This window comes from Saimiri boliviensis, chromosome 9, assembly GCF_048565385.1.
Source record: "Saimiri boliviensis isolate mSaiBol1 chromosome 9, mSaiBol1.pri, whole genome shotgun sequence".
Taxonomy (NCBI): domain Eukaryota; kingdom Metazoa; phylum Chordata; class Mammalia; order Primates; family Cebidae; genus Saimiri; species Saimiri boliviensis.
Window position 1 is genome coordinate 99,407,730 of NC_133457.1, and position 25,895 is coordinate 99,433,624.

The 25,895-nt window shown below is 45.4% G+C and overlaps 1 protein-coding gene across 3 annotated transcripts in view; it reads right to left on the reverse strand.

The window, feature by feature from the left end:
- Positions 1-28: 28 nt before the first annotated feature.
- The window catches only part of UQCC1 (ubiquinol-cytochrome c reductase complex assembly factor 1), a 109,660-nt gene continuing 83,793 nt past the window's right edge, over positions 29-25,895 (reverse strand). For 2 of the 3 annotated variants that reach the window (XM_003932026.4, XM_074406430.1), the window contains 3 exons: positions 11,848-11,925; positions 4,153-4,266; positions 29-1,550 (listed from right to left, as the gene is read on the reverse strand). In XM_003932026.4, the coding sequence (XP_003932075.1) occupies positions 1,416-1,550; positions 4,153-4,266; positions 11,848-11,925 (327 nt within the window). In that variant the 3' untranslated portion in view covers positions 29-1,415. Of the gene's footprint in view, positions 1,551-4,152; positions 4,267-10,072; positions 10,199-11,847; positions 11,926-25,895 lie in introns of those variants that run through there. The other variant, XM_074406431.1, reaches the window with a different exon arrangement.

Sequence of the window (25,895 nt, forward strand, 5' to 3'; positions counted from 1 at the left end):
TTAATTTTTCCATCCATTCCAGGAGCAGTTAGGTACACACAGTAAAGTTTATTTTGGTGCATGGTATACTTCACTCCATTAAAAATAAATTAATCAGCAAATTCCTGCCTGGCTCAGCTCTGGTTTATGTAAATAGTGCCCAGCTGTAATGAGTTACAAGGTGTTATTATCTCACACACACAGGAGGCTTCACTCTAGAGCTCCGCTCGCAACAAAAGCATCTTAAATAAACTGAGAGAAGGCGGTTTGATTTGTAATGTTTTCACAGAAGTGGGATATACCTCACCCATATAGAGTTTCTTTATATGACTCATTTTATAGCAAGTTAAATGAAGGAAGTTTGATGGGGGGAGGGAGGGGCAATATGGTTCCCCACCCCTTTCTTCACTTTAAGAAAATCCCCCAAGAGATGACCGGCACTGAGGGAGGAGGGGCTGGTCCTCAGGTGCTCAGACCAAGGTGGCTCTGAAGCAAGTGGTTCAGAAGCTGGGCGGGGCCCGAAGCTGGGCACAGGTCTGGGTCTGGTACAACTAAGCCAGGAGGAATGGTCTCTTCTCCCCAGTATCTCATGAAAGGGGAGGCCAAGAGAGGAGACAGCACGTTGCTCATTCAGTTCACTGGAGTGACAAAGGTGACTTTGTTCTCAAGGCCTCCTTCCAAATGACTTAGTATGTGACAATCCTTTGGCCATCAGAGGCCTCCTGGGTCCCAGACGAGGGGCCTGGCTGAACAAAGACACATCTCCATGAACACGTGCCTTGGCCTGAACAGAGACACATCTCTATGAACTAGAGGCAAGGGCAGCAGCAGAGACCCCCCCACCCCAGCCCCTTCCCTTTCTCTGTCTCTAACTGAGCTGGGCGGCATCCTCACTTCCAGCATCCACCATCTTGGGTAAGTTTCTAAGACCCTGGAATAAAGAAGGGTCATAGCAGAGAGGTCTCTGTTTCTTTCGATGGCCAACTCGACCCCATGTCTGAAAGCTGAGGGACAGCACAAAGTTGCCCTCCGGACTCCACAGTGTGACAATCTGCTCCTAAGCCACAGCAGGCCCTGGTTGGGGGGTTTCCCTTTTGAGCCTATGCCATCCCTTCCTCGGGCTTCGGGAAAAGCTGTCAGTCACTTGTGGTTGCTGGAGGGGGTTGGGGAGTGTGTACTCCGGAGTTCTCACTTGGGGCTTCCCCTGAGGGAGAGGACACCCTGGGAGAGCTAGGGGTTCTCCTGGCCCTGTACCCCAGCAGATCAGACTCCTGGGCACACTAAGAGGAAACTCAACACAAATGGGGCCAGGTATTTGACAGATGCTGTTCGGAGGTCAGTTTGGGCCACTTTCTGCAGGGTCCCGGACCAACAGGCACTTCTTTCCTGGCAGTTCCTGGAAGCCAGCTGGCGGGCCATCCAGAGGGCCCAGCCCGTCAAAGTCCTTCATCGTTGTAAGTGGGGGAATGGGGCTTCAGGATGCTCTGAGGATTCTTCTCCACTAGAGGGCGCCAGCTCACCTCCCCTGTCAGGAGCAGATCCTCCCCGTTTATGGAGTCCAGGTACTGCATCTGCAAGGAGAGCGGGACCGAGGAGGCGAAAGAGGCAGGACAGACATGAGGAGGCAGCATCAGGAACCAGTCTCCCAGGAGAGGAAGGAAGGGGACGGGGCACAAGGGGGCTTCTGACCATCCCAGCTCCCAGGCCAGCCCGTCTGTGATCTAAATAATTTCATTAAGGTGGCTGGGAGAAAGCAGTCACTGGGGGGCTTGGCGGGGCGGCAGCTAGGAATTCCCTAGCACGCCTCAGAATGGAGAAAGACACACCTCCCAAGGACACCTCCCTACATGCCCTCCCTAGACAGCTCCTGCAGGCCAGGAAGTCAGGGCTTGCAGTGCACACAAGCCATGCTGTCCACCCCAGTGCTGCAGCATGAGAGTCCCGATTCTGTCTCTTCCCTGTGCTGCTACCCAGGGTGGCCACTTTCCGTCGCTGAGACTTAAGTTCCCTTGTCTGAGAGAGGGGATAGAAACAGGTACCTCACAGGACACATGAAGAGATTCAGCAATATGCACATATGCAGTGCTTGGCACTCACACTTTCAACATACGTATGCCTCTCTTGTCTCCTAGTGCACCCCTGGTCCGCGGGCCCGTGTCACCCCTCTAGGACAGTAAGGGCAGCCTACCCCCTAGACAGCTCTGCCATTAAAATGGTCACCATTGAGAGAAGCCACTGCTGCAGGGCCAGGCTTCATCTTAGACTTTAGGTCATTCCCCTTCCAAGAATCTACCACTCCGGCTGCTTCAGCTTCCAGCTGCTGATGCTTGAACTCAACCCCAGGCTCTCACACGTGCCTCAGCTCTGGGTTCCCATCTGCCCTGCCATCTCTTCCTTAAGCCCACTCCTCCTTATAAGTGACTCCATTTCTGTCCCCAGTGTCACCGCTCTGCCCACCTCCTGGGTTGAAAACCTCAACAGAACTTCTGGTTGGCTCTTGGGCCATCGGCTTACACCAGTCAGTACTGTGGGTAGGACTGGAGTCTGCTCAAGGCCCGGCTCCTGCTCTTCCTTTCCTGGCCTTCAGCACTCTGGCCTCCCTGCATCACATTACAGGCTGGATTATTCCAGGGTCAGCCGTGTGCCTGGGCTTCCTCGCCAATCCATGAGCTGGCTCCTCGAGGGCAGGACTGGGTCTTATTAATTGCTGCTTTCCCAAGACTGCCTGGTACAGCAGGTGCTCAAAAGGTTTGCTGACAGAACTGGGTCCCCACCAAAGCTCCCTGCTTTCCCAAGAGCCCCATCGCTGTTTTCCACTGCCTGACTCCCACTGGGGCAACACAGTACCTCTTGTAGGGACAATGGTTGTGGCAGCCCCTTCCTTGAGGGCCCTCGGAGAAGTCCCAGCTGTGTCTTGTTATGGCCTCTGGCACAAGCCCACCACGGCAGATGGAAACGTTAGGCAAGCCTCTGAGAAACAGCATTTGCTTTGCCAATTGCTAATCCTGTCTGAGGGCGAGTCCAGTCAACAGAGAGAGTCTCAGAATTCTCCGTGGGTGGGGCCCTCTAGCCATGCCATGCCTTCTCCCTGGCTCTGGCAGATTTGAAGAGTGGTCAAACAGAAGTCCTGCCTTCTGGGATTCACTACCCTGTGGGTCTGCAGAGCCCCGGTATGTGGTTTTTCCCGCAATGAACAAGCTAGTCCTATTGGCCCTGTCTTCTCAAGAGCTGAAGTCCAGCCTTGCCTTTCCTGGTTGTTGGAAGCTTGAAGACCATGGATACAAGTGAACAAGAGAGTATCTGTGGGGTGACACCCCTTCAGCTCCAGAGGCCAGGCCATGAAGCAAAGATGTGACTCATGGGACAGCCTGAGCTGTCTGAGGCAGCTGAGACCTCAGTGGCCACATGAATCACGCAGCTTGGGGCCCTAGGGCAGCTGTGCAGGCTGACTCACTGGGAGGCCCTGAAGAAGCCTCATCCCCTTCCCTGCCAATCAGCTCACTCATCTATCAAGCATGAGTTTCACATCAATACAGGAGCTGAGGGCTGAGGGCAGAGTTAATTCCCCGGGGACCCAGGAGAGCTATGTGGGTAAGCACCCCCCACTGTGGAGCTTTCTCCTAGAAGCTTTGATGTCAGGGAGCCCTGAGGAGCCAGAGGGGTGAGCAGCTGAAGTGGGGTGGGGGACCCTGCTTAACCGTGGAGAGCATCTACTGGGAAGAGGCTGAGGGGTGTCTGTGGAATGTTGCCTGCTTCCCTGTCCTCCTGAAAGTCAGAAGCAGGAAACAAATCCAAGTGGGTAGAGAAGGGGCCACAGTGGACGGCTACCACTACTCCCCATGCTCGTATCTGCCAGGACTCTGTGGGTACAGTTGTTAGCATAGCACCAGGTGCACAGGAGGCAATGAGGTACGTAGTGAATGAATGACTCAAAGTTCCTGAGGGCAGGAGACTACTCGGTGCCTCTTTCTCTCTTCCCATTTCCTGCTCCCTGGTCCAGTTCATAGGTGGACACACAGAAGGCGCTCCTCCTTCAGTGTCTGCCACTGCTGTGATCTGGTCAGAATTCTCTCATACTGGTCCTTGGTAACTCAACCACTCACGATCACCTGAAAGCCCAAGAGGACGACCCGCCGTTGCCAGAACTTCATGGGGAGGGAAAGGGCTGCTCACCTGTTTCCTCACATACTCCACCAGCAATTCAAGATGTCTAGGGTCTTCACATTTCCGGTTGAAGAAGGTCCTCCAGAGGGCAGCGGCCAGCCCATGATCATCTGAAAGGATCCCCTGAAACACACAGCACAGCTTTGGTCTCCTGAGGGGATCTACAGAACCAGCACACAGACCAGGGACACTGTGAACATGCTAGCAACCATGGACTCCCCAATGCATGGGATAGAAATGGGGCAGCCACACAGTAGAGATGGAATGTCTTATAAGGGTATCTGCCCAATCGCTTCATTTTATTACATACAGAAGGAGAACGGGGGTCCAGACGGGCCAAGCCACTGGTCAGGTGAGGCAGAGCTGGGACTCAGGCATGGCTCCTTCTACTCCATACTGTGCCTGGCCCGGGCAACGCCTGAGAGGCCAAGAAGAGAAATGGTAGCAGCAATGCTCCCCTGCTGTCCAGAGGGCACAGGCTGAATACTGTGAATGTATGTTTCTCCCAGGAATGGAGGTGGGCATGGACTGTGCCTTCTTGCTTGGTCCAAGGACATACATCTGCAAGGCAACTGGCTCTTTGGGGAAGGGAGTCAGCTATCTTGTCTTCACTGTTACCCAACTCTGGGCCCAGCCTCTCCCTAAGTAGAAAAACAGGCTGTTTAGCAGGATTGCTGGGGCCACAGTGGAGCAGCCTCAGAGCCTGCACATGTGTGTGTGCCTAACACTGCCTCTTTCGGCACAGAGGAGACTTCTGTTGAGAAGCTCAAAGATTACAGAGGCGAATAAGAGCCCCAGCCACCAGCTAGGGACATTTTCTAGCTTGGAGCTCTGGGAGGGGAGGGCTGAGAGTCTTGCTTCTTAGGGTGAAGGTAATTGATGGAACAGGCCCTCTGTCCAGGTGCCAAGGTAATGTGTGGAACCGATGTGCTGACTTGGAGTTAGAAGGCAGATCAGGTCCTAGTTCTGCCTCTGCCAAGATCAGTGATGGTGGCAATTCACTAAACCAAAGTCTCAATCTTCTAATTCTTAAAAACAGATAAAGTTACCTGCTCTACTTACAGCATTCTTGAACTATTTGTTAAGTGTGATCTGTTGGATACAAAGATTAAGAGGGTGCTTTGGCAGACAGCTGGGATACAGTCAAAACAATGGGATCTGGGAACCAGAGCATCCAAGTTCAAATGCCAGCTCTGTCACTTGATGGCCATGTGGCCTTTGAAAAGCTATTAGCCCTTCCTGAACCTCAGTTTCTCATGGGCTAAACAAGCATAACAATACCTATCCCACAGAGTTGTTGTGAGAATTAAGAGATACTGGCCATGAATGGCTCTGTAAGTGGTAAATATTACCCAAAGACCCAGGATCACTTTATTGGACATTATGCTGTGGTCAGTCCTAGTGGGCACTGTGGTATATGAGGTCTGGCTCCAGGCCTGCTGCCAGGAAGGGCCATGTCCAGTATGGGGTGCTGACAGTTTGGTGGAAAAACATTCCACCTGTTCCAAATGCCCTCTGATAAACAGTCCTTACAGTTCCACAGCTTAGGACTGTCCTGGCACAATGGCTGAGTCAGGGAAACTGGCTTCTTCTGACAAATGCAGACAAGAGCTGAGGACAAGCTCAGGCACATCACCCTTCTCGGGACGATTTGCTAGCACAACAGCGTGCCTGTGTCTGCTGTGCCTGCGCATGAGCCAGAGTGCTGCTGGCAGCAACCCACATGTACTGTGCAGAAAGGAATGGAGGTAGGAGCAAGTGTTATGGGGACCTGGAGAATGGGCAGAGTCTAGGACGGGAAAATGGCAGCATTAGCAGCAGGGCAAATGGCTGGGAAAGGGCAAATCCATAATCAGGAATTCCTGACCCATCAAAAGGAAAAGGATGACTCAGTACTCACTAATACTGAGAACAACCCAACTGTTTCAGACTGTCAGTGTTCCCTCACACACCTGGCTCCTAATGGTATGTATACCAAGTAGAACAGATATTATATTCCCATTTGATTCACTTTGTTTTGTCTTGAGATGGAGTCTCTATCACCCAGGCTGGATTGCAGTGGTATGATCTTGGCTCACTGCAACCTCTGCCTCTAAGTTCAAGTGAGTCTCTTGACTCAGCCTCCTGAGTAGCTGGGACTACAGGCATGCACCACCACAACCAGCTAATTTTTTAAAAATTTTTAGTAGAGACAGAGTTTCAGCATGTTGGCCAGGCTGGTCTCCTGACCTCAAGTGATATGCCCACCTCAGCCTCCCAAGTGCTGGGATTACAGGTGTGAGCTACTGTGCCCAGCCTATATTCCCATTTGAAAGATAAGTAAACTGAGGCTTGCTATCTAGCTAACTGGTGGCTGAACTAGAACCAGCATGCTCTGATGAGGTGGGAGATGGTGACTGACCAGCTCTAGTCGGAACACAGAACCTGACATAGAGTAGGAGAGCAATCAGAATGGCTGAATACCCAGTGCTCTGAGAGATCAAGCTGGGTGGATCGCTTGAGCCCAGGAGTTCAAGACCAGCCTGGACAACATGGCGAAACTCTGTCTCCACAAAAGATAGGAAAATTAGCCAGGCATGGTGGCACACGAGTATAGTCCCAGCTACCCAGGAAGATGAAGCAGGAGGACCACCTGGGCCCGAGGAGGTCAAGGATACAGTGATCATACCACTGCACTCCACCTGGGTGACACAGTAAGACCCATCTCAAAAAAATAAAGAAAGAAAGAATAAATCAACGAACCCAACTTCAGCCTTCTTCCCAACACACTGCTAGCATAAGGCAGTGAAAGCAAATGAGAGACTAATCTGAGGGTGCACATTTCTTTTTTTTTTGAGATGGAGTTTCGCTCTTGTTACTCAGGCTGAAATGGCGCGATCTCGGCTCACCGCAACCTCCGCCTCCTGGGTTCAGGCAATTCTCCTGCCTCAGCCTCCCGAGTAGCCGGGATTACAGGCACGTGCCACCATGCCCAGCTAATTTTTTGTAGTTTTAGTAGAGACGGGGTTTCACCATGTTGACCAGGATGGTCTCGATCTCTTGACCTCGTGATCCACCAGTCTCGGCCTCCCAAAGTGCTGGGATTACAGGCTTGAGCCACCGCACCCGGCGAGGGTGCACATTTCAAACTGAGAAAGCAGAAGAGAAAGAAGGGTCCTGGGAACCAAACATTAAGGTGAGCTGTAATTCTGCCCCTATCTAATCCGGTGCCTACTTGTTTCCCCACAGGACACAATGAAGCATCCTTCAGAAATTAAGACACCTAGGTCTAGAGTACCTGAGAGGAAGCCAAGGGGACTGTTTTGGCTTTAGAGGGTTCTGGTTCTGATTAAGGGTTTAGAGTGGCAGAGTTCCACTCAGTGAAGCTTAATTTGACATTATTATGTGTTCAGCATGATGCAAGGAACATAAGAGTCACAGCAATATGGTCTGAGCTCCCAGGAAACTTGCAATCTAGCTGAAGGGACAAAATCAGTGCACATCTAAATGCAGCACAGAGTAAAATCCTGGAGAATGAACACATGCCAAGCTGCAGAGTGAGACTCAGCTATACTCTGCATGGCTGCCTCCCAGTTCTACAGTCTTAGCTTTTATGACAACTCCTCAGAGAGACCTTTCTGGTCCACATTAAGTCATTCCCCCTGTTATTCTCGCTCACTGCACTCTACTGTAGTTAGATATTTATTGCTTGTTTATCTGCTACTTGTTTACTGTGTCTCTCAATTAGAAGATAAACTACAGCTGGAAAGAGCCAGACTACGTTTGCTTTATTCACCAATATATTCCCATGGATCACGCATGGTAGACACTCAAAAGGTACCTGTTAAATGGGTAATGAATAGATGGGAAGGGTGTTGAAATTCATAGTAAAAACACAAGAGATCCTGAGAGGTCAGGGAAACCTTTGTAAAGAAAGGGGCCTCTTAAGAAATGGGAGGATTTGGAGAGCTGCAGATTATTCTAAGCAAGAGAAAATATTCAAAACATTTACAGAGAGAGGGCCTACAAGATGCACCAGGCCCTGAACCAGGCCCTAAAGCTGACCAAGACTCAGCTACAGCCCTCAACCCCTCATTCTTGGGTAGAGTCTGGGGCACAGCATGTTTAAGGGGCAGTAAGGCAAATGGCCTCACTAAGACAGACAGCAAGAAATATAAAGGCGGATAGGGCACATAGCAATGGGGACAGTTCACAGAAGGCCTGGAAGTTCAGGGAGCAATTTGAACCTTATGTCATAGAAAACAGGGAGGTTCCCAAAGCATCCAGTGACGGGGGACAATCGAGCAAGATGCTAGGAAAAGCTTGCTGTAGAACAGCGCTGTCCAATAGAACTTTTTGTGATAATGGAACTGTTCTTATCAACACTGTCCAAGACGGTAGCCACATATAGTAACTGAGTACCCGAGGATCTGAATTTTCAATTTTATTTAATTAATTTAAATCAAAATAGTTGCATGTGTTTAGTACTGAACAGCTCTAGAACCTTGTGATTCCACATGTGGTCTGCAAAAACGGCTGCACCCCCATCACCTGCAGCTGTTAGCAATGCAGAATCACAGGCCCCACCACAGACTTGCTGAGTCAGAATGTGAATTGTACCTAAGTCCTCTGGGTGACTCAAATGCACATTAAAATATAGGAAAAACCTCTAGAATTGCACATTAAAATCACCTGGGAACTCTTACAACTACAGATGCCTACCTCCACCAATTAAATCAGAATCTTTTGGGGGATAGGGCCCAGACACTGATATTTCTAAAAAGTGCCCCAGGTAATTAGTAGATTTCCTAAACTTTCCTACTCCTTTTTTTAATTTTTTTAACTTATAACACTACCTGAGAACAAACTTTCCTACTCTTAAGAGTCATCTTGGGGTGACTTGTTGAACCACCAGGCAGCACTCCTACTGAACTGGAATCTTCAGAGAGGTGATCAAGATTTCGATTTTAAAAACACCCCAGGTGACTCTTACGGTGAGGCATAGTTGGGTAAAATGGCTCTGCCAGAATGGACTGGATCTGGGACTGGGAACAAACACAATTCAGTACATTATATTATTAATATTGCTGAAAGGACTGACTGAGCCAACAGAGCCACCTACAATAACGACATAAACACATGTGAATAGAGAGGTGTACTTCTTCACTCCTAAGCCTCATCCTTTTCTATATTGTAAGGCTTCTACAATTTCAATTTGTCCAATTTTATAACTGATATGTACACTTGAGCAATGATTCTCAATTCCCATCCCATTTCCCCCCAAAGCTCATGTTAAATTAACGATGTGTATAGTATGCAATCTAAATGCTCCCTTATAATTCAGGATACCTAGTAGACCAGGAATCAGGAGACCCTATTTTAACTGGTCCTATGACCCTAACCAAATCATTTAACTTGATTTTTTTGTTAAGCTTATCTCCTGGTTGTAATTATTATCTTCAGGCTGGTAACATTTCCTCCAGTCTGAACTCTAGTTTCTTACTTTTGTTCTTTTGTGCATTTCTCACTCTTTGACCACCACATGCCAAGCACTATGCCAGGCCATGGAAATGTAGAGTAGACACTGCTACTACCCAAAAGACATCCCCATCCAGCCAAGGTGACAGATAATGCGAGTGTAGTAAGCACTGTGAGAGTGCAGGGAGGATGGAATGAGCTGAGCCTCAGGAAGTTCAGGAACTGCTTCCCAAGAGGGGTGATGCTTGCATTAAATCTGGAGGTAACCACAACATCAGTATAAAAGCATATGGTTAGTTTAAAATATCAGGTGTTCATTACACCATTCTTTCTACATGCTTGAATCTCCACAATAAATGCTGGGGGGGAAAAAAGATAAGATAGATACTACAACATGGATGAACCTGGAGGGCATTGTGTTAAACAAAATAAGCCAGTCACAAAAGGTCAAAAATTGTACGATTCTACTTACATGAATTATCTACAGTAGTCAAATTCACAGAGGCAAAAAGTCAAATGAATGGTGATTGCTAGGGGATATGGGGCAGAGTTTCAGTTTGGAAGATGGAAAAGCTCTGGAGATGACTGGTGATGATGGCTGCAAAGCAATGGGAATGTACTTTATGCCACTAAACTGTACACTTAAAAATAGTTAAAATGGGTCAGGAGCAGTGGTTCATGACTGTAATCTCAGAACTTTAGGAGGCCAAGGCAGGCAGATCAAGTTCGAGACCAGACTGACCAACATGGAGAAACCCTGTCTCTACTAAAAATACAAGATTATCCAGGCGTGTAATCCCAGCTACTCAGGAGGCTGAGGAAGGAGAATCACTTGAACCCAGCTACTCAGGAGGCTGAGGCAGGAGAATCCCAGCTACTCAGGAGGCAGAGGTTAGAGTGAGCTGAGATCACACCATTGCACTCCAGCCTGGGCAACGGAGTGAAACTTTGTCTCAAAAAACAAAAGTGGTTAAAATGGTATATTTTATTATATGCATAGTTCACAATTTAAAAAAAAAAAAAGATGAGCTAGATACAAATGTCCTGATGTGGAAGGGCACCCAATACACAGCTCAGTGAAACAAGCAAGTTGCAGAATAGTGTGTATAATGTAACTCCAGTTGCATAAAGAAGGAAAAAACCGCCGGGCGCGGTGGCTCAAGCCTGTAATCCCAGCACTTTGGGAGGCCGAGGAGGGTGGATCACAAGGTCGAGAGATCGAGACCAACCTGGTCAACATGGTGAAACCCCGTCTCTACTAAAAATACAAAAAAAATTAGCTGGGCATGGTGGCGCATGCCTGTAATCCCAGCTACTCGGGAGGCTGAGGCAGGAGAATTGCCTGAACCCAGGAGGCGCAGGTTGCGGTGAGCCGAGATCGCGCCATTGCACTCCAGCCTGGGTAACAAGAGCGAAACTCCGTCTCAAAAAAAAAAAAAAAAAAAGAAGGAAAAAACAAAGGTGCTTGTCTATGCACAGATAACATTTGGAAAGACATCCGATAAACTATGAATAAAGTTTTCACCTGGGGCAGGATAGGAAATAGGCCTTCTAATTTCTACTTCAACCACTTGGTACAGTTTTACAAACTTTTATTTTTTATTTTTATAGATGGAGTCTCACTCTGCTGCCCAGGCTGCAGTGCAGTGGCACGATCTGAGCTCACTGCAACCTCCGTCTCCCAGGTTCAAGCGATTTACCTGCCTCGGCCTCTGAAGTAGCTGGGACTACAGGTCCCACCTTCATGCCCAGCTAATTTTTGTATTTTTAGTAGAGACAGGTTTTCACCATATTGGCCAGCATTGTCTAGATCTGTTTGCCTCCCAAAGTGCTAGGATTATGGCGTGAGCCACTGCACCTGACCTGCTTTTATAATTAAAGCAAGAAAAAAGGTGTGTACTTTGCCTGGCAGACCATGCTGTTCACATGAATGTCCTCCTCTCTCAGGGAGCACATATGCCTCTATCCCTCCATCCAGCACCCAGGAGCCGCTCAACAAATGCTAACTAGTTGAATGGTTTGACCATATTATATACTGCTTTCTTTCCCAAACATGTGGCATGTTTCCCAAACATGCTGGGCACATTCATTCTAGCTGCCCAGTCAATGAATATGAAGAAATAAATACCACAACATGGTGGCAGCCAGTGCAGACAATAGTGCTTGCAGCTTCCCTCAGAGGTGCTCATCAAAAGCCTTTGCTGGGGAAGGCCACTATCCTGCCTAAGCCTTGGCAAACAATCTTACCTCATCATATCCCAAGATTGCAGAATAGAAATTATCTGTCATGAGGATCATGTTCTTCTTCAGGATATAGGGATTAACCTACAGAAACAAATGGCAAAAACAAAAGTATGAAAGAAAGAAAAAAATCCAAAAAGTAAGATCTTTGACTCAGCTGTTACAGACTCTTAGCAGCACAGAGAGAGGGCCACCAACTAGTCAAACTGCCAGTCCATTCCATTCTCAATTCCCTGACCTGTCAGGATGCTCCCCAATTTGCCAATTTCTTTTAGGTTTTGATCTCAAATTACACAAGTCAGTTTAATGAACTGAGCCCCAACCACGTTTGATTTTGTGCTAGATCCTATCCAAGCATAAGAAACAGTTTCGTGATTGGAGGAGCACACACCAATGTAGGAAAATAGGACATAAAAAATAATTACGCTGCAACATGTTGCCTCAAATCCTATGCCAAACATGCTGAGTGATAAATGGGTTTTAATGCAAACAGCCTCTGCTTGAGGGAGCTGGTTAGGGCTCTTTAGGAGGTAACACTTAAGTGAACCTTGGAGGAGGAGGAGTTTGACAGAGGAGAGTGATGGGGAGGAGGAAGAGAGGGCATTCTAGACAAAGGGAACAAGGTGTGCAAAGGCGCAGAGGCTGGAAAGAAAAGGACTGGTGCAGTCACTTTTCTGGGTTCAAGTGATAGTTTTGCTATGTACACAGGATGTTATCTTAAGCAAGTCAACCTGAGTCCATTTCCTTTCCCTTCTTTCTTTTTTTGAGACAAACTCTTGCTCTGTTGCCCAGGCTGGAGTGCAGTGGCGCGATCTCGGCTCACTGCAACCTCTGCTTCCTGGGTTCAAGCGATTCTCCTGCCTAAGCCTCCTGAGTAGCTGGGATTACAGGCACCTGCCACCACACCCACCTAATTTGTTTTGTATTTTTAGTAGAGATGGGGTTTCACCATATTGGCCAACTGGTTTTGAACTCCCGACCTTGGGTGACCTGCCTGCCTCAACCTCCCAAAGTGCTGGGATTACAGGTGTGAGCCACTGCACCCAGCCCCTTTTCTTTTAAATGTCCTACACACAGGGCTGTTTGGAAGAGCATGTGAGTTAGCATGCATTCATTCATTAATTTAATAATATAGGTATGCTGAAAGCCTTGGTAAACTGCAGAATGCTCTGCAAATATAAGGAATTATAAGTAATAACTTCCAGTTTGTTTACATAAAACCAAAACCAGTTCCAATGCTTTATAGTCATGGATAATTTTCAAAAATGAAAGAATTGTGAAGCTCAAGGCTGGAAAATGGGAGACTGGATGTAACTAGGAATGGAAACCATGACCTATCCCACACACCTTCAACCAGGGCCACATTAGCCATCCATATTTGGTGTTCTCACAGCTCTCTGGGCAGACTTTTCGCCCTGGGTACACAACATGGTTTAGAGCTGCTTATGTACCTGTCTCTCCCACTAGCCTGGAAGTTACTCAAGGGTCATAGGAACCATGTCTGATTAATCCTGCCCCCTCCCCTTCCATCATCTGGTCCAGAGCCTAACCCAGAGCAGGGGCTAAGACAGGCTTGCTGGCAACTGAATTTTTACAAGCGCCTGAGTACTACGTCACGGACAGCATGTTCTATCCAACTGATTGGGGGCGGGGGAGTGGAGTTCTTCTTCTCCTTTCTTTCTCCCTACTGAATACGTTCTGCATTTCTGGAATTTCAGAAATATATATTGCCAAACTTCTACTGTCCCATCTTCCAGAAAGGGCTGGGGTAAAGAGAAGAGTCAAGAAACAGACCAGAGCTAGAGTTCATTCCTGTTGTCATGTGAGGATAAGACTGCAACTCAGACCTCCTGATAGCCACTTTAAGGCTTTCCCTACTCCCACGAGTTGTGTCCAACACTGAGGCAGAAGCATCTCTCAGAGGAAAACATTCACTGAACCTGCCTAGCAGAGCTAGTTTATGCCATGTATCACACCATTAAGCTTTGGAGCTGGAGGGGCCCTCAGAGATTACCTAGCTCAATACCCTTGAGCAAAAGGCCAACTGAAACCCAAAAAGCGACTTATTCAAGGTCACACATCGAGTTAGTGTCAGAGCCAGGATCGGAACCTGATTTCTGGGTGAGTGCTTTTCCTACTTTACCATCTTCAGGGTATTTCCAGAGATCATCAATACATTTATCTATAAATCTCAGTTCTTGCTTTCCAGCAAGGCCCACATACATACAAAAACATTTTCTCCTGTTGGGATAAACCTGCATTCTGGTTGGCTACTGCCCAGGAAAAACGGAGCGCAAGAGTAGAATTCCTTATTAGCAAGCCTCCTTGACCTCCTGGTCCTATATTCTAACTCTAGTGACCTGTAAGCTGCCTCTCCCTTCACCTCTAGCTGAGACAACGGCAAGCTGCCACAGCTAGAAATGGTTTTCAGATATCATCACCCAGGCTGGATTAGATTATGAAAAGAGCCCTTCCTGGAAGAGGGAGGAAGTGCAATCAGTACAGACACATGATCTGCAGGCAACAGGTGAGGGCAAGTGACAGCAGCTTCCTCAACTACCAGATTCACTCAGCAGGGCTGGCCCTTCTAGCTAGTCCAGCAGCCAAGGGGAGCAGGATAGTCCCTCTGGTGAACCCTGTTGGATTTTATTCCCTCATCTAAGTTTTTGGTTTCTGGTGTGCAGGTTCCCTGCCTCTCCACTGCCAGATCATTCTATATGGAGCACTCTGCCCACGACTACACAGCTGTACCAAGCAGAAGAGAAACTCCTTCCAGATAAAGTTGGGCCGTTCTCTTATTAAACTCATCCTTTCCATAATGCTTTGCTTTTTATAAAAACCCATACATACAGCACCACAAGGAAAAGGTTCCTTTTATATCAGTTACTCATATTTTCCCATTTATTTAAGCCATTAAAATTCATGCAGATATTTTATAAGCCATCAGGATTCAGAGACTGGTATTACTGAATGTTTAATAATAAACTAAACAGAAGAAATCAGAGGGTTAAATGATGACTGCAATTCCTGTAATGACTTAATTAAATTTTTATTGAGTACATAAACTATGATGTCACTTCTAGCCAACCATGGGCCTGCCTTCCCAGCATATCACAGGGAGGGAGCACTCAATAGGAGGCTTGGCTAAATGAGCAGCAGGTCTCAGCTGAAATGGGGAGGGGAGTGAGGCTCATGTAACACACTCAATAAATTATCCGTTCATTTTTAAACAAAGTCCATGAGTTATAATATATTTGCCATGCACTTTTTATGACATAATAAAAATGTTACCTTAAGGATTACTTAACACATACTACAAATGTTATAGCAGAGGCAGGCACAAGGGGCAAAGAAAACAAACATGAACAGGCCAGGGACGGGTCCTGGAGTTTATGTCCCAGGGGAAACAGCATAGCATATTAAAAAGGGAACGCAAAAAAAAGAAGGGGATGCAAGAGTTCAGGGTTACTAATCAGCAAATTAATGAATGAGACAACCAACAGGGAACACAAGTAAGGCAATAATGAATCTTGCAAGCCACGTGTTTAATTAAAGTAGCATTCTCGAGGACGAATATTAGCTTTAAAGAGATGCCAGTTCATTCGAGGCCAATTCGCTGCTCTCTTTCCCCTTTTCACTGTTGCTGCTCTTAAAGACATTTATGTGACTGCTTAACAGAGGAACCAGACTATGTGGATACAGGGACTGATGGGAGATCAAGTTTTAACTCTTGTATGAACTCTACAAGGCTTCTAGTGATCTGCTCTTGGTCATCTTTCCTGCCTCCCCTCCTCTTGCCTCCCCACTTTACCTCACCCTGCAATCACTGAAGTATGTGCACACATACATCATGCTCTCATCTATTTCTTAGACATACTGCTGCCAGGAATCCTTCTCTTCTTTATCCACTGATGGAAGGGATGCTAACTCCTTATCCTCTACAGCTTAGCACACAAATCATTTTCTCTACAAAGTCTGCCCTCTCCCCAGTCTACAGGTGCCCCAAAGCGATTCAAGTCTGGAGACAGGTCCCATCACTCATTTTTTTTTACCAACTGCTGTCAGCCCACTTAATCCCTCCCAAAGATGCTAAGAGACAGGAATAGTTACTGTCTCTACTTTAGAGAAGAGGAATCTGATGTTTGGAAAAGTTAAAGTTAGACAGCTAGGAAATAGGGGGGTCAAGATAAGAATACAGAGCAATCCAACTCCAATGCCTACCTGTGTTGGAACAGACACCATAGGAATGTAGCTGCCCCTTTCTGTGCCCCACAGCTCAGGCTATCTGCAGAGGCAGAATTAAGAAATGCTAATGTGGTCTTGGGTAAACACAACTCAGAGATTCCAGTTCCAGTGGCAGCTAGAGACAAGCCACCAGATGGGTCTTCAGTGGCCAGTTACTAACATATCAGTTATACCTAGTATAGCCAAGATCCACTCGTGGGAAAAACTGATGTTGGGAGTGGGTGTAATTACGGTGGGAGGATGGGAAAATAGAAGAAAGTTAGTATGGAAAACACTGATGAGCATGAAGGTGAGAATAAGCTTTAAGGTTACTAGCTTGAGGCAAAGTTCCTAACAAGGCAAAGCTGCAGACTAAGAATTTGTTTGAATGAACGACAAAGGACAGCTAGAGTTGCTGGCTGACATCTAAGGACTGTATCGAATTCATCATAAGGCGGCAACACAACACAAGATTGTAGGTCATGTTTTAGTTGTGTTTGTAGTGGACAGTAATGCCACCACCAACGCTTTGCAGTGCCAATGCCACGTTCTACAGTCATTGTGCGGCAACAGGCTGATGTGCACTGAACATCAGCTAGCCTATTTAAAGTTCAGGTTAGAAATTAGCCCACTGTGGAATATTGTGTGAGATACTTAGAAACAGAGTAAGAGTAGATAGACAATAGAGAAGGGGGACATGGAGAGACCAAATAAAAGTCTACCTGTTACCTACGTACATTATGACTGAAAGATCTACTGAGGGTCTTTTAGTAATGATGACAAAATACAAACAAAACTCTGTGTGTGTGTGTGTGTGTGTGTGTGTGTGTGTGTGTGTGTGTGTGTATACTGAGCAGTTCCAGAGAAAACTGTTAATATCAAGAATAAAAAGAAAAATATTGTAAATGAAAGACAATTTTTCTCTTTTTAGAAAATAATGTGAACATTTAAATAAAGTATGTTCCCACTGGGATGAAAGGCCAACTTAAACCTGGCATGAGGAAACCTGGCATGAGGAGATCCATTTTAAACATTTCAAACTTTTAATGTACAAGGGAATCTTACTATATGATGACATGCTTTTTAAAAATTATTCCCTTCTTGGCTGGTCAAGGTGGCTTACATGTATAATCCCAGTGCTTTGGGAGGCCAAGACAGGAAGATCACTTGAGGCCAAGAGTTCAAGACCAGCTTGGGCAACACAGTGAGATCCTGTATCTACAACATAGTAATAATACTACAAATGCCTTTCTTATTTATTTTGAAAATACCAGTTTTGCTGCTTGGGATCTACATGTTCAAAACTGCACAGCCTGACAATGTCCTGAAAAAACAAGGGATATGGTTGGCACAAAGAATTGCAGAATCAGCAACCCTAATTTCTACATAGTCACGAGGTACAGGAATTCTTCCCCCAGGCTTGGAAAATAGCCAAGAGAGAAAAGATGCATGTCCTCTTTGTCCTTTTGAGGACACATATGTCCTCAGAAATTCTAGTCCTTTGTCCAGCTGAGAAAACACGCGAACACACAGTAAGTCCACAATCATTTTCAAAAGGAGCTGATGAGGTTCATTAAGGTTTTGGGATGATCAAACTACCACAGCAATTTACTTTTCTTCTCTTTTAGGGCATCTGAGTAAGGGAAATATAGCAGCAATAATCTACTTTGGTTTCTGGAAGCTTTTTATAGTGTACCACATGACAAGTCTCATGCATACTCATTAGAGAAACCAATACCTGGCTTGAAAGAGTTGCAGTTTTAACCACAGCACTGATGGTGCGGAGACCTAAAGGAAATAATCCTGGGGCCATCTAAAATCCATACTGATAATGATGACAGTGATGGTAGTAACAATGATTACAAAACGTATTTGATAATGTTTTCATTTTATGATCTTATTTGTGCCTCATAACCACAACCCTGCCCTCAAGGAGCTCACAGCCAAACTGCTACTATTGTCCTGATTCTATAAAAGCAGTTCAAAAATGTTAAGTGACTTGCAGCCAAATCACACCCTGCTTCTAAGTGGCAGTGCTGGGACTTCTAACTCTGATGGCCAGTCTCTAAATCTACTGTCTTTTCTAAGTGATTACACCTTTCTACTTCTAATGAGTCATATGAGAAACAGAAGAATGACACAAGCACAAAGCTAAAACTGTTCATTTCTGAATTTTGGAAAACAAGAGTAAACTAGACTCCTTAAATTTAGAAAAACTGTCCTAAGAAGATGAGATTCAACAAGGTCGAATGCACAGCATTATATTTATACCCCCCAAAAAAAAGAAAAAAAAAAAAAAAAACAGGACGGAGCAAGGGTCTGACCAAGTAGATGCAGATGTAATAGCATCCCAGAGCAAATCTCTCACAGATAAATTAGAAACGTGAAAAGGTAATTGTAACTGGATATATTAAAGGAAAAGCTATGTGCAAAGGTAAAAAAGGTTTTTTTCCTCATTTCTTTCAATAGTCAAAAGTTTTTGTCTTAGCTACCATACTTAAGAATGAACATGGAGAAACCAGAGAGGTTTCAAGGAAGAATGTCAGATACATATGGTCACAATGAGTTGACAATAGTCACAGGCCAGGGTGTTCAAGATTCTATGGCCAATAGAAACACCCAGGGGCTTATTCCATGGATTGGTCAGGTTGCCTCCATCATCTGCCTCAATCGATCAGTAGATCTTAGAAGTACTCTGACACTGAGGTCTCGCTCTCTCTCTCTCTCTCTCTCTACATTCCTTCCTTTTGTCCAGGACCTACTCTTCTCCACTTCCATGAGTTGGCAGGCTGTTGTTGATCCTGGAATACCGTCCCCTCATTGCAGAGATGGGCACAGAGCCCAAGCTCAGCTAATCAGACTCTTGCTTCTGAGAGTAGAAACAACCAAACATAAAAAGAAGCTAAAGTTGGATCACCCTTGGCAGAGCATGGTGGCTTATGCCAGTAATCCTAGCACTGTAGGAGGCCATGGTAGGAGGACTGCTTGAGGCCAAGAATTCAAGACCAACCTAGCCAACATAGCAAGATCTCATCTCAAAACAATAAATAAATAAAATAGTACAATTGGGTCACCCCAAAGAGACTACAGATAAGTTCCTATTGCTTAAGATCCCTTTGCCGCCCTGTGTCTTTCCTTCTTGAGGTCTGTTGTTAAACTCCCCATTCTGTGAGCCTTAGTTACCTTCCAATAAATCCTTTGTTGCTTAAATTAGCTGAAGTCAGTCTCTGTTGCTTGCAATCAATAGATATACCATCTTTCATCAATTAGTTAAAAACTAATGAGGCTGGGTGTGGTGGCTCATGCCTATAATCACAGTACTTTGGGAGGCCAAGGAGGGTGGCTCACATGAGGCCAGGAGTTTAGACCAGGCTAGGCAACATGTCGAAACCCCATCTCTATAAAAAATACAAAAATTAGCCAGGCCTGGTGGTGTGCACCTGTAGTCCCAGCTACTGCGGGACTGAGGCAGGAAGATTGCTTGAGCCCAGAAGGCCACGGCTGCAGTGAGTCAAGACTGCACCACTGCACTCCCACCTGAGTGACATACCAAGACCCTGTCTCAAAAAACAAAACAAAAAACTAACGATATCAGCTAACATTTCTTACTTACCATGTGCCAGAAACTGTATTAAAAGTTTTATGTGTTATCTCTTTAATCTTCACAATTCCTAAAAAGGGAGTGTTACTGTCCTCATTTTATAAAAAAGGCTTCATTTCATTTTTCCTTTTTTTTTTTTTTTTTTTTTGAGACGGAGTCTCATACTGTCGCCCAGGCTATAGTGCAATGGCACAATCTCGGCTCACTGCAATCTCTGCCTCCTGGGTTCAAGCAATTCTCCTGCCTCAGCCTCCCTAATAGCTGGGACTACAGGTGTGTGCCACCACACCCGGCTAATTTTTTTGAATTTTTAGTAGAGATGGGGTTTCATCATGTTTGCCAGGATGGTATAAATCTCCTGACCTTGTGATCCACCTGCCTTGGCCTCCCAAACCGTGCCCAGCCTTCACTTCATTTTTCTATGAACCCTTTTAAGTCTCCCCAAAGCTTGTTGTTTTTTCCTTTACACATGGGTTTTAACACGTCTAGCAGGAACACTTACTGTACTATTTTAATAATCTGCTTATAGACTGACCCCTACCTTCAACCAACACACAGACACACTGCATTAGATTGGGAACTTCTTTTTTTTTTTTTTTTTTTTTTTTTTGAGACGGAGTTTCGCTCTTGTTACCCAGGCTGGAGTGCAATGGCACGATCTCGGCCCACCGCAACCTCCGCCTCCTGGGCTCAGGCAATTCTCCTGCCTCAGCCTCCTGAGTAGCTGGGATTACAGGCACGTGCCACCATGCCCAGCTAATTTTTTGTATTTTTAGTAGAGACGGGGTTTCACCATGTTGACCAGGATGGTCTCGATCTCTTGACCTCGTGATCCACCCGCCTCGGCCTCCCAAAGTGCTGGGATTACAGGCTTGAGCCACCGCGCCCGGCCAGATTGGGAACTTCTTGAGCAAAGATGGCACGCTGCTCAGCACACTTTAGAAGCATAAATTAATATAACACTGCACTGTCTGTTATAACTGCCTTGTGTGGCACTGATGTCCATGCACTTACAAATTTCAAGAAAACTCCAAGTATAAGGATTTGGGGAGGGGCTGAGCAAGTCTGTGTACCTATCACTGCTGTTTCCATAGTTTTCCAACACAACTCTAGCCTATGGAGGCCCAACTCCCATCTTTTCAGTCTATCCCTCACATGGCCTCTGAAGCCCCAAGCCCCTCTCAAATCAATCTTTTCTACTGAAATAAGTTTCAAGACCACCTCTAGTTCCATTACAGTCAGGCACCACATAATGACATTTCAGTAAACGATGCATGTACAACAGTAGTCCCACAGGATTATAACATGGTTTTTTTTTTTTTTTTTTTGAGACAGTCTTGCTTTGTCACCAGACAGGAGTGCAGTGGCGCAATCTCCGCCTCCTGGATTCAAGCAATTCTCATGCCTCAGCCTCCTGAGTAGCTGGGAGCCACCACACCCAGCTAATTTTTGTATTTTTAGTAGAGAGAGGGTTTTTCCATGTTGGCCTGGATGATCTCCATCTCCTGACCTTGTGATCCTCCCACCTCGGCCTCCCAAAGATTACAGGCATGAGCCACTGTGCCTGGCCTATAACACTATTTTTACTGTACCTTACTATGTTTAGATAAGTTTCGATAGACAAATATTTACCATTGTGTTACAACTGCCTATTCAATACTGTAAGATGCTGTACAGGCTTGTAGCCTAGGAGCAATAGGCTACACCATATAGGCTAGGCATGTAGAGACTATATCATATAGGTTTTGCAAGTATTAATACACTCTATGATGTTTGCAGAATGACAACATTGCCTAATGACACATTTCTCAGTACGTGTTCCCAGAATTAAGCAACATGGCACTATGCTACTGTTTGCTAGAGTTCTGGATATAGAGTCAAAATACCTATACAGAAGTTTGACTAAATAGAGAAAGAACTTCACAACTATCAGGGTAAGAAAATATGAAAGTAGCCAACGAGTGTCTCTCTCTTGCTGGTATCTCCAACAGGATAAAGCCCAACTAATGCTCCTGTGAAAACACAAGATTTGGAAGGTGAAAACAGTTTATCAGTTGCGACTGATGGCTAATAATCAAGGTAGAACAATTAGCAAGGTAATTCCATTTACACCCACTAGGATGGCTGTAATTAAAAAAAAAAAAAAAAAAGGCATTGGCAAAGACGTAGAAAAACTGAAGCCTCATGCGCTGCTGAAGAAAATGTAAAATGGTATAGCCACTGTGGAAAAGAGTTTGGTGCTTTCTTAAAAGGCTAAACATAGAACTACCCTATGGCAGCAATCCCACTCCTAACTATATGTCCAAAAGAACTGAAAGCAGGAATTGGAACCAATATTCGTGCACCAAATTTCATAGTAGTATTATTTATGAGAGCCAAAGGGTGAAAACAACCCAAGTATCCCATGATAGGGACAAACAAAATGTGGTACATGCATACCATGGGATATTACTCAGCCATAAAAAGGCATGAAATTTTGCTATATGCTATAACATTGATAGACATTAAAAATGCACTCATAAATACATTATGCTTAATGAAGTAATCAGACACGGAAGGAAACTATTGTACAATTTGATTTATATGAGGTACTTCGGTACCTTCAGAGACAGAAAGTAGAATAGTCTACCTGGGGCTGAGGGGAGGAAGAAAGGGAAAATTATTATTTAATGGGCACAGAGTTTTTGTTGGGGATAATGGAAACATATTGGGTATAGATAATGATGATTGTTACACAACACTGTGAAAGTACTTAATCCCACTGAATTGCACATTTATGAATGGTCAAAATAATAGCTATTATGTTATTTATATTTTACCACAATAAAGGAAATTCCATTACAAACAGTTCTTCTCAGACAGGCATTTCAATCTGTGACTTAACCAAGTGTTCTCTTAGAATACTTTAATCCACCTGGCACAGTGGTATCACGAACTAACGGATGTTCCTCACCAGACTATAAACTGTCTTGGAACAGAATTCTACATTGCATTGTACGTGTTTGATAAGCATGTATTGAGTACCTACTGTATTCTACCGTGGTAGATGCTGGAGGTAAAAAGATCCATAAAACACAGTACTTGTCCTCAAAAAGTTTATAATCTCATGTGGAAGACATACCTAGCATGTTGTATGTAAAAATGGCAATGGTATGGGGGAGCTGAAAGGCTTTAGAGAAGAGGCAACATTTATTATAGTGCGTATTAAAGGGTGAACAGGTATGTTCAGACAGAAAGAATGGTATGTGTAAAGCCACAGGGAGATGAACAAGTACAGCATTTTCAGAGGAAAGTTTGTTTTAAAAAAAAACCAAACACCACAGCAGCTCATGGTGGCAAGAATCACAAGGTAGAGCTGGAAAGGCAGTTCGAGTGAGATTGTAAATGGCCCTGCATGCCACATGAAGGAAAGAACAAGGAAGGGGTCTAAGCACAGGGAAATTGCAGGAACAGATTATTTTCTAAAAGTACACGTAGATCACAAAGTTGGGGGAAGGTCCAGAGGCAGGAAAACCAGAAGAGGCTGCTGCAATAGTCTAAGTGAGAGTTGGCAAGGAACTGAAACAATGTTAAGTGACAACAGAACAAAGAGGAAGGCATGCTTTCAAGAGAAATGACTACAGCCAGAGCAACGGGATTTGATTATCAAGTGGATGAGGAGGAAGAAAGGTGAGGCCGTGACTTGCACGTAATCAGACCTCACTGAAGAAAGTGGAGAGAACAGAAAGATGAAGACAGAATGCAAGTTATATGCAATCATACATTGACGACTTTCTGACCCTGGCAACACGAAGTGTAGACAACTAGTCTTGTATGATTTTAGCAATCGCCATGCCCTTCATGTCTCTTATGTTGTGGTAATGGAAAATCTTACTTGGATAAGATGTAATATGAGCAAGATGTGTATTTAGTTTGAGCCCGGCAGGCGTCTCCAGTGGAGCACGCGCATAACACACCAGGGCCTAGGAGCCTGAGCCCCTTTTCCAGTAATTTGTTCACTACATGTCGGTCAGTATCATTCCTCAGGGCCCTCTGCATTCTGTCTGTAGCCATGAGGTCTGATTACTGTCAGCAAGAAGATGCTGACACACTCAGGTTTCCAGAGACACTTGGAGGCCGCTAATTGCACCCTGAGCCTCATGACTGCATTTATGAGCACAGAAATGCTGCAGGCACTACTTGGCTTTTTTAATGATTTTCTATTAAATTTAGGCAGACTGGGTACAGTGGAAAACTACAGGATGCTTGTTCCCCATCACTATCAACCATGTCAACTGCATAGACACACAAGGCAAATAGTGAATACAGATCAACAAATTAGTTCTTTGCTAATAAAGCTGAGCCACTGTCACTTATCATGGATGCTGAGGCCCTGAACAACCTAGAGGATCTAAAGGCAACACTGAGATCACTGACCCCCAAGTCCTTTCCCAGTGATCCTAAAATAGGTATCATACTGCCCAGATGGCAACATTTTCTCAGAGGACCCAAACTTTAGCCGTTTACTGATCTTCAGGTTCCTGCCCCTTCATCCAACAGCTCTACCTTCTTCTTCTCCATAGTGATAAAGAGTGAAAGGGTGGGGGCCACCCTAATGAACCAAATCACAGGAGTTAACTGGAGACTCCACCTGGGCACAATGGGTCAGACCAAAGTCTAAAGCCCCAAACAGTAAAGCAGACATTTGACTGTTTTACCCAGGTCATAGAATGTTTGTCTTTCACTGCTGTGTCCTAACTACTCACCGTTCAGAGATGTACAACTGCCAAAATACTGACCCAAAGGTAATCTGAGAAAGAGGCCGTTCCCTGCTGAAGAGATGAGGAAGCAAAGGCTCAGAAAGTTCAAGTGACTCACCCAATTATCACTTGGCTAATAAATGGTCAAGAGGTTCACAGAAACAAGGTCTTCTGGCTCCTAGTCCAAGTTTTTTTTGTTTGTTTTAAGGATCAAACAGAATTGCCACTCAGCAGATAGCTTGTACATTCCTATAGAAAAATCCTGGGAATGGCTGAGCCCAGATCCCAGGTAGAAGCCATGTGATCATTCTCACTCAAGTAGTGAGGAGGTCAAGGTTGAGCCCAGGAGTGAGATTCAGATATCCCTTAAAACGGAACTGACACGGTCAGGTGCAGTGGTTCATGCCTGTAATCCCAGCACTTTGGGAGGCCAAGGTGGGCATATCACCTGAGGTCAGGAGTTTGAGACCAGCCTGGCCAACATGATGAAACCCCGTCTTTACTACAAATACAAAAATTAGCCGGGTGTGGTGGTGGGTGCCTGTAGTCCCAGCTACTAGGAAGGCTAAGGCAGGAGAATTACTTGAACCGGGAGGCAACAGTTGCAGTGAGCCAAGACTGCACCACTGCACTCCAGCCTGGGCAACAGAACAAGATTCTGTCTCAGAAAAAAAGATGGAGCTGACACAGCCTGTGAGTTCTGAGAGTCACCCCATCTCTCTACAGGGTACTTCTCTTTTGTCCTCTTTTTTCAATAAAATGTTCTTAGAAAGGTATTTTATCCAAAGGAAAGCGACAAACTCAGTTAGAATGTTGTATGTTAAAGAGATGCTCTCTTTGGTGATCTGTATTTAAGTCCCAACTCAGGCCTAGGAAACACACTGAAATCTAGGTAAATTTTGGGCCCCAACAACCCTGTTTCCTCACCTTGTGAGTCTGAAAGATTAATCACTCCGAGCCTCTGGTTTTCCATCACAACTAGGCGAAACTGCCTTTCCTTTTTCTTTTTACATAAACACATGAAAATGCTTAGCAGTAAGTAAATTAATAGCAGCAAACATCTATTTCACTCTCAGGCATTATTCAAAGACCCTCACATGTGACAACTCATTTATCCCTCACAATGCTACAAGCGATGTTAAGGTGAGTATTAGAGTTATCTCTATTTTACGAAGAGAAAACTGAGGCATAGAAAGGAAATAGGCATAGAGACCTTGCCCAAGGGTCACATAGCTAGGGCAGGATTTGAGTCCAAACTGGCTTCAGTGCATGAGCTCTCTCAACTACTCTCTGATAACTGCATTGGAAGGCTATTAACTCAACCCAATCCCCCACTTAGAGATGAGGCCTGGAGGTCTCTGAAGCTTCTCTCAGGACCTTGGGGCTTACCTACTCTCCTGCCTCATCCTCCCATCACACTCAGCCCTGCTCCGGGATAACTCCTGGAGGAAGCCTGCAGTGAACACAAAACCAAAAAAGCAAGTGAACTC